This window comes from Rhynchophorus ferrugineus, unplaced genomic scaffold (assembly GCF_030347505.1).
Source record: "Rhynchophorus ferrugineus isolate W39M unplaced genomic scaffold, kcgeb_rfMv2 rfM5, whole genome shotgun sequence".
Lineage (NCBI taxonomy): Eukaryota > Metazoa > Arthropoda > Insecta > Coleoptera > Curculionidae > Rhynchophorus > Rhynchophorus ferrugineus.
Genome location: NW_027472584.1, coordinates 4,901,140 through 4,915,867, shown reverse-complemented (window position 1 = coordinate 4,915,867; position 14,728 = coordinate 4,901,140). Strand labels below are relative to the sequence as shown.

The 14,728-nt window shown below is 30.4% G+C and overlaps 2 protein-coding genes, 1 long non-coding RNA gene and 1 pseudogene across 4 annotated transcripts; 2 read left to right on the top strand and 2 right to left on the bottom strand.

Moving 5' to 3' along the window:
• Nucleotides 1–5,046: 5,046 nt before the first annotated feature.
• Nucleotides 5,047–5,845, top strand: LOC143197369 (non-structural maintenance of chromosomes element 3 homolog). The gene is made up of 4 exons (XM_076405754.1): nucleotides 5,047–5,133; nucleotides 5,191–5,408; nucleotides 5,466–5,680; nucleotides 5,735–5,845. Exons 2-4 carry the CDS (start codon nucleotides 5,261–5,263, stop codon nucleotides 5,843–5,845), a joined length of 474 nt encoding a protein of 157 aa, XP_076261869.1. The 5' UTR covers nucleotides 5,047–5,133; nucleotides 5,191–5,260.
• A 579-nt stretch (nucleotides 5,846–6,424) lies between these two features.
• Nucleotides 6,425–7,037, bottom strand: LOC143197555 (electron transfer flavoprotein-ubiquinone oxidoreductase, mitochondrial pseudogene; annotated as a pseudogene). The gene is made up of 3 exons (XR_013006017.1): nucleotides 6,924–7,037; nucleotides 6,552–6,868; nucleotides 6,425–6,501 (listed from the first exon to the last, which is right to left on the bottom strand). The product of XR_013006017.1 is annotated as an electron transfer flavoprotein-ubiquinone oxidoreductase, mitochondrial pseudogene (transcript).
• Nucleotides 7,038–9,222: 2,185 nt separating this feature from the next.
• On the bottom strand, nucleotides 9,223–9,606 carry LOC143196835 (uncharacterized). The gene is made up of 2 exons (XR_013005860.1): nucleotides 9,364–9,606; nucleotides 9,223–9,311 (listed from the first exon to the last, which is right to left on the bottom strand). It is a non-coding gene; the product is annotated as an uncharacterized LOC143196835 (long non-coding RNA).
• Nucleotides 9,607–13,991: 4,385 nt separating this feature from the next.
• On the top strand, nucleotides 13,992–14,704 carry LOC143197368 (non-structural maintenance of chromosomes element 3 homolog). The gene is made up of 4 exons (XM_076405753.1): nucleotides 13,992–13,997; nucleotides 14,051–14,267; nucleotides 14,325–14,539; nucleotides 14,594–14,704. The coding sequence occupies exons 1-4, from the start codon at nucleotides 13,992–13,994 to the stop codon at nucleotides 14,702–14,704; spliced, it is 549 nt and encodes a 182-aa protein (XP_076261868.1).
• Nucleotides 14,705–14,728: the final 24 nt, after the last annotated feature.

The window sequence follows — 14,728 nt, the reverse complement described above, 5'->3', positions numbered from 1 at the left end:
AAATTGCCTCTGACATGCCTTGTACTTTACCAATAAGACCGTTGTCAAAATCTACCACATTGTCAAACATTCTATCAATCATATCGAAAATAGTCTACAATTTTGTTTTCCTATTTTTATTTTTGGACTTTGTTGGTTGCTGGAGAGGAGTTTTAGAGTTTTCTTGCTGTTTGTGTGTTTACCCTTCAATCTCAGGAATATTCACTAAACCAGGTAACATTTTCAGAAGCGATCCTTTTTCGATCTTCCTGATCCAGCGACTTCTAAATCATCAACCGTGCATTTTGTTGTAAATGATTTCTTATGGGCTGGCCCAGACTATCTCCAAGTTAACCTCCAAATTACGTTTTTGAGCAGCTTCATACACAATAAAAATGGGTAATTTTATCATTTGATTTTGTTCTTTGCAATTACCTGAAATAAAGGTAAGTTATCTAATCATCATTTTCTATAATAAATTGTCTACCCATTGCTTCAAATGAGAACTCCTCCTTGTTTTGTTAATATAATTTAGAGCTTGCAATGCAGCTTCATTACGAGCATTTTTTATCGTTTGCGCCTCTCCATAAAATTTGACGTCGTTGACGTTAAAATGGACTTTGAAAGGTCCCTTCGTGTCAGAATCATTTCTTCTAACATGAAGAGTATCATTAAAATGAACCGTGTCATTCAGTTTATGCAAATAAGATTTTTTCTCTGAAATGTCTGGTGATGCAGTATTGCCTTCTATTTGTTCCTAAAAGGCACCTTATTTATATGTCTATATTTAACTAAACAATATTGAATACCAAAATATCATTAATTATAGAGTATTGTACAGACATCCCTACCTTTAATGCTAAATTGTTTAGTAAAGCTACAGGTGTTTCTTCAGGTTCTTTTCACTCTTTTTGATCTTCAAAGAATGATGTTGATATTCTGTATTTTTCAGAGCCCTCTGTGTAGCTTTCCTTTGAGCATTCTTCAAGCTTTTACCATCCATTGCTTAATTTTCATTTCCTAAATAGAAAGCGATGGTAAAAACTGTATTGTGCAGAGGTCAATGAAATTTTTGATATATAATTGCATCTAATAATTTCACATTAATATACCTCTTCGTTAATTAATTCATATGAAAATGTAATATCATTACATTCAGCAATTCGTGAATAGAACTTAATGCGGATTTGTCTTCTGCTGGTTCACTAGTCAAACCTAAAACTCGGTTTGTTTCTGGCACAGAGGGATTATTTTTCCACGTTTCCGAATAAAGATACCACGATGAGGTATCTATTATTCTTCAAAGTTAAAAGCGTCCCAGATATAGATCCTTTTATACCAGTGAATTAACTATAAACATTGCTATTTACCAACAATAGAGTCCCTGTCGCCAAAAATATTTTTATATCATTTAATAACAATCCATAACTTAAGCTTAACAAGGAAAATAATAGTAGTATACAATTAAAGCAAATCATACTCAAATAATATAAAGAGAAAACATATATAACCGGGGAAACACACTAGAACTAACCTTAACATAATAATATAGAGCTGTAGGGGGTAAAAAAAATTTCGATATTCTTGATAAAAACTATCGATATTATTAGTAAAAATATAGATAATTTTGGCTAATCTATTGATTTGGTTTATATTGGTTTATTTTTTTTAATACCGTAGTTATTGCACTAAAGATTTCGGTATTTTTTTTCCTCCCATATATTGATTTTTTAAAATTATTTTCTATCGATATGTTTTCTGGCCGCGGACATATTTAAAAATATCAATTAACATATTAAAATACAATAAAATATTTGTGGGGTATTATTCCATTTCATAGAAAAATTCCATTCTTTTTTACAGATCCACAGAACATTCAAATATAAAAGTAATACTACTTCGTTTAAAATTAAATTATAAATTGCATGTTATTGCATGTAATTATTATAATACTATACAGTAATTTTTTTTTCTTGTCTTTTTTAAAGTTAGTTTATTATTAAGCCTACTGACTGGCGAGTGGCCAACTTAGAAATTATCCCAGAAGACATCCCGTCTTACCCAGCCTGGTTACTGGCGTGACTGGGATCATTTTCCTTGTCGGATTTTGTACTCTTACCTAAGGGCATTCACAAACTTCACAAATTTACTTACATGCCCCAGCAGAATTCGAACTCGCGACTATCGCAACAGGGGGACCATCCTGTCGCCTTTACTACTGCGGCAACTAAGCCAGCTATTAAATCGTTTATCATGAAAAAATATTTTATAAAATAAATAAACTTTTTTATAACTATTAATTTGTGATATGTATGGTTGCAGAATGTATGAGCAAATTTAAAAAATTCCCTTATTTCTCATATGATTTATCTACCAAATACTTCATTATAATGAATCAAAAATTATGGATAAATGATCCAGGGTTTTGTAGAAGGGTCGGGGTCAGGATATAATGAGTCAAGTAATAAGGGGTCAAGTTAATGGTAGGTTTTATCAGGATAAACGATATAAATGTGCATGTATTTTGATTTTGTTGATTTGACATTTAGCATGATTTTTTTATTATTGAAATTCACGCCATTTCCTTTAGCTTGTAGGATTGGTTGCATATATCACTTTAATTCTCAACTCCCCACTCTAAACGTTTTTTCCGCTCTATTCTAGGTTTTATTTGAATTAAATATTGGGTTTATTTTGTGTTATGTCAGTTCTATTGCTGCTTTTTAACGTTATTATTCGGTTTCTTTAATAATAACAGGATAACAGTGCATTTAATTTGATTTGTGCTTTTAATGTGAAGATTTATGGTTTTTATATGAAAAAAATCAAAATACCGTGGGGTAAGGTAATGCTCTAAAACTGATTTTGTTTATAATGTATTTTTAATGTGCAGGAATGGTTGATGGTGAACTGAAATCTTGATTCTTGATGTATTGAAACATTTTCGTACCACCGATCAAATCACCTTCAGAGACAGTAGTGTTGTATATTTTAATTGTTATGATAATATTTTACGTATATCAAATTACTAGAAGAAATTAAACTAAAAGTTTTTAATATACGAACAGTTTTTACTTCATTGAATATTCCATATTTATGTTTATTATATAAAAGGGAAGAATAAGAATATATATGTATATTTGCTTTTAGGTGCGCTGATTGTTATTCTACAATTTTAAAAATAATCTCACTTATGACGCCTTTGTTATAATGTATAAATTTTAAATGTTTCAATACTTAGGTTTTATTAAATGGAATTTGAAAATGGTTAGTAAGTGTTAGCTCATGATATATTTTGCGTATACTTTAATATGCAGACGTAAATTACTTCAATGATTATTATAAATCAAATATATTTTCGGGCATATATTGAAGATATTTTTAAGACAAATGTTAGTAACATCATTTTTAAATTACTCACTTAACTTTATTATGGGAGAAACATGATTAACTTAAAAAATAGTGGTCGAATCGACTGTTTTTATTCGATAGTTACCAACACTAATTCAATTTTAGTTGGGGCAGTAAGGAAATGCACTTTTTTATTAGAACATAATTAGCGTTGGGAACTATGGCTAATCAGTCGCTAGTTTCGGTTCGACTGATTGTATTACTTTTTACTATCGACTGTTTTTGAGTCGTGTACTTTTAGTTACTATTTTCGGTTCTACTAGTTTCATTCGACTGCTTTTTAACGTTCTGACTCTGTCGTCCTAGGCGCGACCTTGACAAAAATGTATACCGAATTTATGCTTTCCTAGATTTATATATAATATATTTAGTTTTATGATTTTTTTGGTAGTTTGCTTCTAAATAAAAATATATTGTATATTAATATAGCAACACTTTGGAACGATATTTTTCAAGATTGTTAATGTAATAGGGTAAAAAATTAAAATTGTGAATGACAAATAAGTAATAGGTAATATTTCTTTTGATTGACTTTTTGGTGTGTATCTAACACCCTCGGTTTTTGTTAGAAAATATTTCTGTCCGATAATAAATAAAGCATTAATTTTATTTTAAAAAGCTCTAGTAGTTATTGTGCGATCATTTTTAATTCATGGTTATTGTAATACATGTTATATATCACATAGTAATACATGTTTAGTTTAAGTTGTATTGTATTGTTTATATTTATTTAGTATATTGTTTAAAAATAGCAATTCATCTCAGAACATTCAAATATAAAAGTAACTCCACTTCCTTTAAAATGTAAGTATTATAGATATATTAATAGTATTCAGTAATGTTTTTCTTTTTCTTTTTTAAAGTTAGTACGTGAAGGAATACGTACATCTCCGTCTCGCGTATACTAAGGTTGTAAAATATAAGCAAATATTAAATTAATTGCTCCAAGCAATTATATCCGTCCTTTCCTCTCTTACAATTTATATAGGAAAGGGATCGAACATACTCGTCTGACATTAAGAATTAAAATAAAAAGCCAAGCCGTGCATTAGATTTTGCATATTTTGTAGTGGTTAGTAGGCATGTTGGCCACAAAAAATATCGATATGTCGAAGGAAAAAATATCCATATTTTTTGCAATAAGTATAAGATATATCGATATTTTACAAAAAAATGTATGTATATTTTTAATTGAAAATAAACATAGTCAAATATTAGCCTAAAAAATATTTTTTTCTAAAACTCTTAAGGAATAACGGTATTTTTGATAAACCATTAAAATTAAGTACCAGAATTCACTAAACGTTTAAAAGTAAGTTCCGATTTGAAAGTTTTTTTTAATTGTACTTAATCTTCTGAAATTATATCATCTAAAAAATATCGATATATCGACAAAAAAATATCGATATTTTTTCTGCATCCCTAGCGGCTAGTTATTTAAATTTTTGTGTTGTTAGTGCTGTATGGAGATAGCTGATACACGATTTTAAAGTTCTTCAAGTCGTAAAAATGTCGAAGAAGCGAAGATCAGTTAGCGGGTCTCATAAAACCAAATCACAGACTGATCCAGACGTACCGGATCAAAATACAGAAAATATAATCAATGATGTAGTCAGGTACATTATTCTTAAAGCTGACGAAAATTCATTTTATACCAGATCCGAATTAAATCAAAATGTAATTCACAAAAAGGGCCAATGCGTGGATAGTGTTATACAACAAGCAATTAAGGTTCTGGAAAATGTTGGTATTATTATTGTTATATGGATGTTGTTGATATTGTTTTGCATACATTTTTAGATATATGGTTACACACTTACTGAATATGATGATGTAAAAATGAAAAAAAAAAATTTATTTTTTAATTAGTATGTTGCCTTCTGTAAATTATTCCGATGAAGAGGAAGAATGTGTTTCTAGTTATGAAACTGGTTCAAATGTACCAAATGCTGCTCACAAGATACTGACTCTATTAATTTTATCCCATATATTTATGACAAACGCGCCAGTATCAGACAGTGAGCTCTACGATACCATTCCTTTATTGTTTTTATATTGTTGATTTATTATTTCAGAATCCCTTTATAGTTTCCTGAAGTCCTTGGATATTGATGTAGAAGTTGAGCATCCATTTTTCGGTAAAGTCAAAGAATATATAAGAGAAACCTTGATAAAGAATTATTACCTTCACTGTGAGTTTGATGAGAAAACGAAAATACAAACTTTCCAATGGGGGATTCGAGCTGAAATTGAAATCTCAAAGATGAAGGTTTTACAGTTCGTGTGTGAGGTAACTATTTCAGTTGACTTATAAGCACATTGTCAGGTTATTATTGATTTACAGATGTATGGAAATAAGCAACTAAAAGACTGGCCAGAACATTACAGAGCGGCCGAGAATCAGTTCAAAGAAAGAGAAGAGCTAAAGGAAGAAACAAGGGATGAATCAAGCTAGTCACCGATACTGGTAGAACTACAATATAAAGTTTATTTGTATACAAAAATTGTATCTTCTTAACTAATACAATATAAATAAAAAGATATAGGAAAATGTTAAATCTCATTGGTCCTTACATTGCGTTGTAAGCTGGGCCGCGACCTCCTTCTGGGACCACCCAGTTATTCTGGCTGGGGTCCTTGATGTTGCACGTCTTACGGTGGATGGCCCTCTCCAGAATCGAGTGACACAAACTCATACACACCAGCGGGACAATAACAATCTTCGAGTCCGTCGAAGACGCCTAAGTTTCGTTTGACAGGATTTTGCGAGTTTAAAGTGTTGCATAACATAATTTGTGTTATACACTATATGTACGCTTTTAGTTGACTTTAAAAGATTCCAGTTGTGTTTTGATGACATTTGGGTGATTATTTTATGAACTTTTAAACAATTCATTAATAAAAAAAACTTATTTTTGTGTAATGCTCTAATTTTTCATTAGGTACAATCCTTTTAACTAACTTTCGGCAAGGTAATAAAACCCGTGGCAAAGACTACTAAGCATCCTCCAGGAAAAGTGAGATTGGGGATACTGTGAAAACTGCCGGTGCCCTGGTGAGATCCTATTGCCGTCTTCGAAGTGATGCTTTATGAACGGATGGTGTTTGAACCTGCGAAGAAACGAACATTACCGCATTACCGATCTTTGGATATTCAGTACTTTTGGAATTCCTTGTACGGGCTCAGGTACAGATTGATGTAATCCAAACCCGACGGCGATCAGGGATACCTCGTCGTTAAATGATACAGAAAGGATCCTCCGTAGGTGTTCTTATCCAAGGGCCAGCCGATGGTGTGCTCCGCGCACCCGGTTTATGTTTGAATCATTCGTCGCGATATCTTTAACGCTCCCGTCATCGTTGTACAGGACTTCGGAAGGTGCATAACCCGGGCCCACGGCCTCAGCTTGCTCTCCCAACCACTGAATAACGTGTCCCAGCGGGACGATATAGTTCCCGTGATTAAACATCGGAGTTCCTGACGAAATATCATTTATTCAATATATAAATCGATTTAAGATAAAGAATCCAACCTGGCAGGGCTGGTACCGGAATCCTACCGGTGCTAGGTAATAGACCGAACTTATCCTCCGTTAGGGGAGTGTTCAGAGGCGCGCCCTTCTCTTTCCAGTCCCATTTATAGGGCCTTCTCGACGATGATTACCTAAAAATCTATGTTCCGTATAGACCACCGATCAAGTGTGCTATGACTTCGATTCCACCGACCCTGATTTTCTTCCCTTCCGCGTCCAACAGTTGTTTGGCTCGTATAGTCGCGCTTATTCCAGTTGGACCATCGCCGACTATCAGTTTACATCTAGAATGTGTAATTTAAGAAAAATTAATCCTTTCAAGGTAAGTAATAATTTTAGCATGACATGTCAGACAGAAATTGTGAAGAATATATATTATAAATTTAAATAGTGTAGATACTTAAAGTGGTAGAAAAAAATAGTGTTTTAAGCTGGGCATATATTTTTTCAGACTATTGAAGAAGAATTAACAGACTGTAACAGGAATAAAGCCAAAGCCAAGTCTCTTTGAAACAATTTTTTTGTTTTAATACGGACAAATTCTATGCATATTTATAATCAGACTTATAGACAGACAGGTAAAATAATAAAAATGATATCAATAAAATAATTGGTTATATAATGTTTCATTCATAATAATATATATTGTACAATTTTCTTAATATGTCACTCAAATTACCAATATTAACCTACGGGATAACGATGTCTTCTTTTCTTACTTAAATGGTAGTTGTTAAAAATAGAACCTTTTTTATTTATTATTATAGCAATAATATAGAATAAATTATGTTTTAATGAAAAAACAGCTGAATCATAGTGCATTTTATATTAAAATTACCTTTCCATCTTGGATCTTCTTCTCTTGGATGAATGAAATATAGTGTGTTATCTTAGAAAATTGATCCGAATATATTCCTATTTAACCCAACTGCTGGACTAGAAAATATGATTAGTTATATTTAAGAGTTCAAAGGTTACTTCACAATATACTATAAATAAAATAAAGCTCCAGACAATAATTGTATCATTACATATAATCATTTTAAGCTATAAAATTTAAAATATCTTATAAAATTTATTTTCGACAAATTAATTAAATATTCCGAATTAAAATGAAATTTTAGATATTTTCAACGAATTCCCTAAATGCAAACTCATTTTCTTTTATTTTAACAGGGAATTGTATAATTAAAGGTAACAGAAATACCTTACTCAAAAAATCAAAGTCCAACTCAGAGGTTCAAACAAAATATATCAAAATAAACTGAGCTCAGTGCAATTTTTATTTATTAACCTTTGCCAACAAAGTAACTTATATCTATAAATGTAATTTTATGAAAATCGGTCTTATAACATAAATATAATACTAAATAACACATAAAGTCACAGTTCAGAATCCTTTTTCTCATCTTCTATGTTGATTGTCTCCTATATATCAATCTTGGAATAATTCTATGTCCAAAATATTACTACAATATTAAATAAGTGTATTTTCATCTGTAATAAGATTGTGGGAAAATAAAAATGATACGGCAAGACCGATTGTTTAGAAACAGACATTTGACAAGATTGTAGAAATTTGTTTTTTGGGTTGCCGAGCGAATTTAAACCAAATAAAATTACCTGACATCTGTGGAATTTTCGAAAAATTTATCTAGTAATCCTAGTTAAAAGAGCACATTCAATCCATATTTAGCTACTAGGTCACGAGAATTTTTGATATTTACGCCTTCACTCAAGCACATCTAAATAATAATGTAAGGAAAAAGGCTTTAAAAAACTCTGTATCAATAATTTCTTACAAAAACTTATATTGTTCCCAATCATAAGACTGCGTAGTGTTGTTCATTCTCAAGGAACTCAGTATATTGTACTTCTAAGTTTAAAAGGTGACCTAATTTTAAGATTTGTTGGAATTGGCATCATCCTGAAAATAGACTATAAAAATACACTTGATATCATAAAAACTAATTTAAATTACCTCTGACATGCCTTGTACTTTACCAATAAGACCGTTGTCAAAATCTACCACATTGTCAAACATTCTATCAATCATATCGAAAATAGTCTACAATTTTGTTTTCCTATTTTTATTTTTGGACTTTGTTGGTTGCTGGAGAGGAGTTTTAGAGTTTTCTTGCTGTTTGTGTGTTTACCCTTCAATCTCAGGAATATTCACTAAACCAGGTAACATTTTCAGAAGCGATCCTTTTTCGATCTTCCTGATCCAGCGACTTCTAAATCATCAACCGTGCATTTTGTTGTAAATGATTTCTTATGGGCTGGCCCAGACTATCTCCAAGTTAACCTCCAAATTACGTTTTTGAGCAGCTTCATACACAATAAAAATGGGTAATTTTATCATTTGATTTTGTTCTTTGCAATTACCTGAAATAAAGGTAAGTTATCTAATCATCATTTTCTATAATAAATTGTCTACCCATTGCTTCAAATGAGAACTCCTCCTTGTTTTGTTAATATAATTTAGAGCTTGCAATGCAGCTTCATTACGAGCATTTTTTATCGTTTGCGCCTCTCCATAAAATTTGACGTCGTTGACGTTAAAATGGACTTTGAAAGGTCCCATCGTGTCAGAATCATTTCTTCTAACATGAAGAGTATCATTAAAATGAACCGTGTCATTCAGTTTATGCAAATAAGATTTTTTCTCTGAAATGTCTGGTGATGCAGTCTTGCCTTCTATTTGTTCATAAAAGGCACCTTATGAATATGAATATGAATTGAATAAATATTGAATACCAAAATATCATTAATTATAGAGTATTGTACAGACATCCCTACCTTTAATGCTAAATTGTTTAGTAAAGCTACAGGTGTTTCTTCAGGTTCTTTTCACTCTTTTTGATCTTCAAAGAATGATGTTGATATTCTGTATTTTTCAGAGCCCTCTGTGCAGCTTTCCTTTGAGCATTCTTCAAGCTTTTACCATCCACTGCTTAATTTTCATTTCCTAAATAGAAAGCAATGGTAAAAACTGTATTGTGAGGTCAATGAAATTTTTGATATATAATTGCATCTAATAATTTCACATTAATATACCTCTTCGTTAATTAATTCATATGAAAATGTAATATCATTACATTCAGCAATTCGTGACTAGAACTTAATGAGGATTTGTCTTCTGCTGGTTCACTAGTCAAACCTAAAACTCGGTTTGTTTCTGGCACAGAGGGATTATTTTTCCACGTTTCCGAATAAAGATACCACGATGAGGTATCTATTATTCTTCAAAGTTAAAAGCGTCCCAGATATAGATCCTTTTATACCAGTGAATTAACTATAAACATTGCTATTTACCAACAATAGAGTCCCTGTCGCCAAAAATATTTTTATATCATTTAATAACAATCCATAACTTAAGCTTAACAAGGAAAATAATAGTAGTATACAATTAAAGCAAATCATACTCAAATAATATAAAGAGAAAACATATATAACCGGGGAAACACACTAGAACTAACCTTAACATAATAATATAGAGCTGTAGGGGGTAAAAAAAATTTCGATATTCTTGATAAAAACTATCGATATTATTAGTAAAAATATAGATAATTTTGGCTAATCTATTGATTTGGTTTATATTGGTTTATTTTTTTTAATACCGTAGTTATTGCACTAAAGATTTCGGTATTTTTTTTCCTCCCATATATTGATTTTTTAAAATTATTTTCTATCGATATGTTTTCTGGCCGCGGACATATTTAAAAATATCAATTAACATATTAAAATACAATAAAATATTTGTGGGGTATTATTCCATTTCATAGAAAAATTCCATTCTTTTTTACAGATCCACAGAACATTCAAATATAAAAGTAATACTACTTCGTTTAAAATTAAATTATAAATTGCATGTTATTGCATGTAATTATTATAATACTATACAGTAATTTTTTTTTCTTGTCTTTTTTAAAGTTAGTTTATTATTAAGCCTACTGACTGGCGAGTGGTCTTACCCAGCCTGGTTACTGGCGTGACTGGGATCATTTTCCTTGTCGGATTTTGTACTCTTACCTAAGGGCATTCACAAACATCACAAATTTACTTACATGCCCCAGCAGAATTCGAACTCGCGACTATCGCAACAGGGGGACCATCCTGTCGCCTTTACTACTGCGGCAACTAAGCCAGCTATTAAATCGTTTATCATGAAAAAATATTTTATAAAATAAATAAACTTTTTTATAACTATTAATTTGTGATATGTATGGTTGCAGAATGTATGAGCAAATTTAAAAAATTCCCTTATTTCTCATATGATTTATCTACCAAATACTTCATTATAATGAATCAAAAATTATGGATAAATGATCCAGGGTTTTGTAGAAGGGTCGGGGTCAGGATATAATGAGTCAAGTAATAAGGGGTCAAGTTAATGGTAGGTTTTATCAGGATAAACGATATAAATGTGCATGTATTTTGATTTTGTTGATTTGACATTTAGCATGATTTTTTTATTATTGAAATTCACGCCATTTCCTTTAGCTTGTAGGATTGGTTGCATATATCACTTTAATTCTCAACTCCCCACTCTAAACGTTTTTTCCGCTCTATTCTAGGTTTTATTTGAATTAAATATTGGGTTTATTTTGTGTTATGTCAGTTCTATTGCTGCTTTTTAACGTTATTATTCGGTTTCTTTAATAATAACAGGATAACAGTGCATTTAATTTGATTTGTGCTTTTAATGTGAAGATTTATGGTTTTTATATGAAAAAAATCAAAATACCGTGGGGTAAGGTAATGCTCTAAAACTGATTTTGTTTATAATGTATTTTTAATGTGCAGGAATGGTTGATGGTGAACTGAAATCTTGATTCTTGATGTATTGAAACATTTTCGTACCACCGATCAAATCACCTTCAGAGACAGTAGTGTTGTATATTTTAATTGTTATGATAATATTTTACGTATATCAAATTACTAGAAGAAATTAAACTAAAAGTTTTTAATATACGAACAGTTTTTACTTCATTGAATATTCCATATTTATGTTTATTATATAAAAGGGAAGAATAAGAATATATATGTATATTTGCTTTTAGGTGCGCTGATTGTTATTCTACAATTTTAAAAATAATCTCACTTATGACGCCTTTGTTATAATGTATAAATTTTAAATGTTTCAATACTTAGGTTTTATTAAATGGAATTTGAAAATGGTTAGTAAGTGTTAGCTCATGATATATTTTGCGTATACTTTAATATGCAGACGTAAATTACTTCAATGATTATTATAAATCAAATATATTTTCGGGCATATATTGAAGATATTTTTAAGACAAATGTTAGTAACATCATTTTTAAATTACTCACTTAACTTTATTATGGGAGAAACATGATTAACTTAAAAAATAGTGGTCGAATCGACTGTTTTTATTCGATAGTTACCAACACTAATTCAATTTTAGTTGGGGCAGTAAGGAAATGCACTTTTTTATTAGAACATAATTAGCGTTGGGAACTATGGCTAATCAGTCGCTAGTTTCGGTTCGACTGATTGTATTACTTTTTACTATCGACTGTTTTTGAGTCGTGTACTTTTAGTTACTATTTTCGGTTCTACTAGTTTCATTCGACTGCTTTTTAACGTTCTGACTCTGTCGTCCTAGGCGCGACCTTGACAAAAATGTATACCGAATTTATGCTTTCCTAGATTTATATATAATATATTTAGTTTTATGATTTTTTTGGTAGTTTGCTTCTAAATAAAAATATATTGTATATTAATATAGCAACACTTTGGAACGATATTTTTCAAGATTGTTAATGTAATAGGGTAAAAAATTAAAATTGTGAATGACAAATAAGTAATAGGTAATATTTCTTTTGATTGACTTTTTGGTGTGTATCTAACACCCTCGGTTTTTGTTAGAAAATATTTCTGTCCGATAATAAATAAAGCATTAATTTTATTTTAAAAAGCTCTAGTAGTTATTGTGCGATCATTTTTAATTCATGGTTATTGTAATACATGTTATATATCACATGGTAATACATGTTTAGTTTAAGTTGTATTGTATTGTTTATATTTATTTAGTATATTGTTTAAAAATAGCAATTCATCTCAGAACATTCAAATATAAAAGTAACTCCACTTCCTTTAAAATGTAAGTATTATAGATATATTAATAGTATTCAGTAATGTTTTTCTTTTTCTTTTTTAAAGTTAGTACGTGAAGGAATACGTACATCTCCGTCTCGCGTATACTAAGGTTGTAAAATATAAGCAAATATTAAATTAATTGCTCCAAGCAATTATATCCGTCCTTTCCTCTCTTACAATTTATATAGGAAAGGGATCGAACATACTCGTCTGACATTAAGAATTAAAATAAAAAGCCAAGCCGTGCATTAGATTTTGCATATTTTGTAGTGGTTAGTAGGCATGTTGGCCACAAAAAATATCGATATGTCGAAGGAAAAAATATCCATATTTTTTGCAATAAGTATAAGATATATCGATATTTTACAAAAAAATTTATGTATATTTTTAATTGAAAATAAACATAGTCAAATATTAGCCTAAAAAATATTTTTTTCTAAAACTCTTAAGGAATAACGGTATTTTTGAGAAACCATTAAAATTAAGTACCAGAATTCACTAAACGTTTAAAAATAAGTTCCGATTTGAAAGTTTTTTTTAATTGTACTTAATCTTCTGAAATTATATCATCTAAAAAATATCGATATATCGACAAAAAAATATCGATATTTTTTCTGCATCCCTAGCGGCTAGTTATTTAAATTTTTGTGTTGATAGTGCTGTATGGAGATAGCTGATACACGATTTTAAAGTTCTTCAAGTCGTAAAAATGTCGAACAAGCGAAGATCAGTTAGCGGGTCTCAAAAAACCAAATCACAGACTGATCCAGACGTACCGGATCAAAATACAGAAAATATAATCAATGATGTAGTCAGGTACATTATTCTTAAAGCTGACGAAAATTCATTTTATACCAGATCCGAATTAAATCAAAATGTAATTCACAAAAAGGGCCAATGCGTGGATAGTGTTATACAACAAGCAATTAAGGTTCTGGAAAATGTTGGTATTATTATTGTTATATGGATGTTGTTGATATTGTTTTGCATACATTTTTAGATATATGGTTACACACTTACTGAATATGATGATGTAAAAATGAAAAAAAAAATTTATTTTTTAATTAGTATGTTGCCTTCTGTAAATTATTCCGATGAAGAGGAAGAATGTGTTTCTAGTTATGAAACTGGTTCAAATGTACCAAATGCTGCTCACAAGATACTGACTCTATTAATTTTATCCCATATATTTATGACAAACGCGCCAGTATCAGACAGTGAGCTCTACGATACCATTCCTTTATTGTTTTTATATTGTTGATTTATTATTTCAGAATCCCTTTATAGTTTCCTGAAGTCCTTGGATATTGATGTAGAAGTTGAGCATCCATTTTTCGGTAAAGTCAAAGAATATATAAGAGAAACCTTGATAAAGAATTATTACCTTCACTGTGAGTTTGATGAGAAAACGAAAATACAAACTTTCCAATGGGGGATTCGAGCTGAAATTGAAATCTCAAAGATGAAGGTTTTACAGTTCGTGTGTGAGGTAACTATTTCAGTTGACTTATAAGCACATTGTCAGGTTATTATTGATTTACAGATGCATGGAAATAAGCAACCAAAAGACTGGCCAGAACATTACAGAGCGGCCGAGAATCAGTTCAAAGAAAGAGAAGAGCTAAAGGAAGAAACAAGGGATGAATCAAGCTAGTCACCGATACTGGTAGAACTACAA

Excerpts from the sequence above, each read along its gene's own strand:
- LOC143197368 (XM_076405753.1), top strand. Across the intron at positions 14,268-14,324 it reads AAACGCGCCAGTATCAGACA|AATCCCTTTATAGTTTCCTG; the intron begins GTGAGCTCTACG and ends TTATTATTTCAG. Across the intron at positions 14,540-14,593 it reads TTTTACAGTTCGTGTGTGAG|ATGCATGGAAATAAGCAACC; the intron begins GTAACTATTTCA and ends ATTGATTTACAG.
- LOC143197369 (XM_076405754.1), top strand. The coding sequence starts at position 5,261 with ATGTTGCCTTCTGTAAATTATTCCGATGAAGAGGAAGAATGTGTTTCT. Across the intron at positions 5,409-5,465 it reads AAACGCGCCAGTATCAGACA|AATCCCTTTATAGTTTCCTG; the intron begins GTGAGCTCTACG and ends TTATTATTTCAG. Across the intron at positions 5,681-5,734 it reads TTTTACAGTTCGTGTGTGAG|ATGTATGGAAATAAGCAACT; the intron begins GTAACTATTTCA and ends ATTGATTTACAG.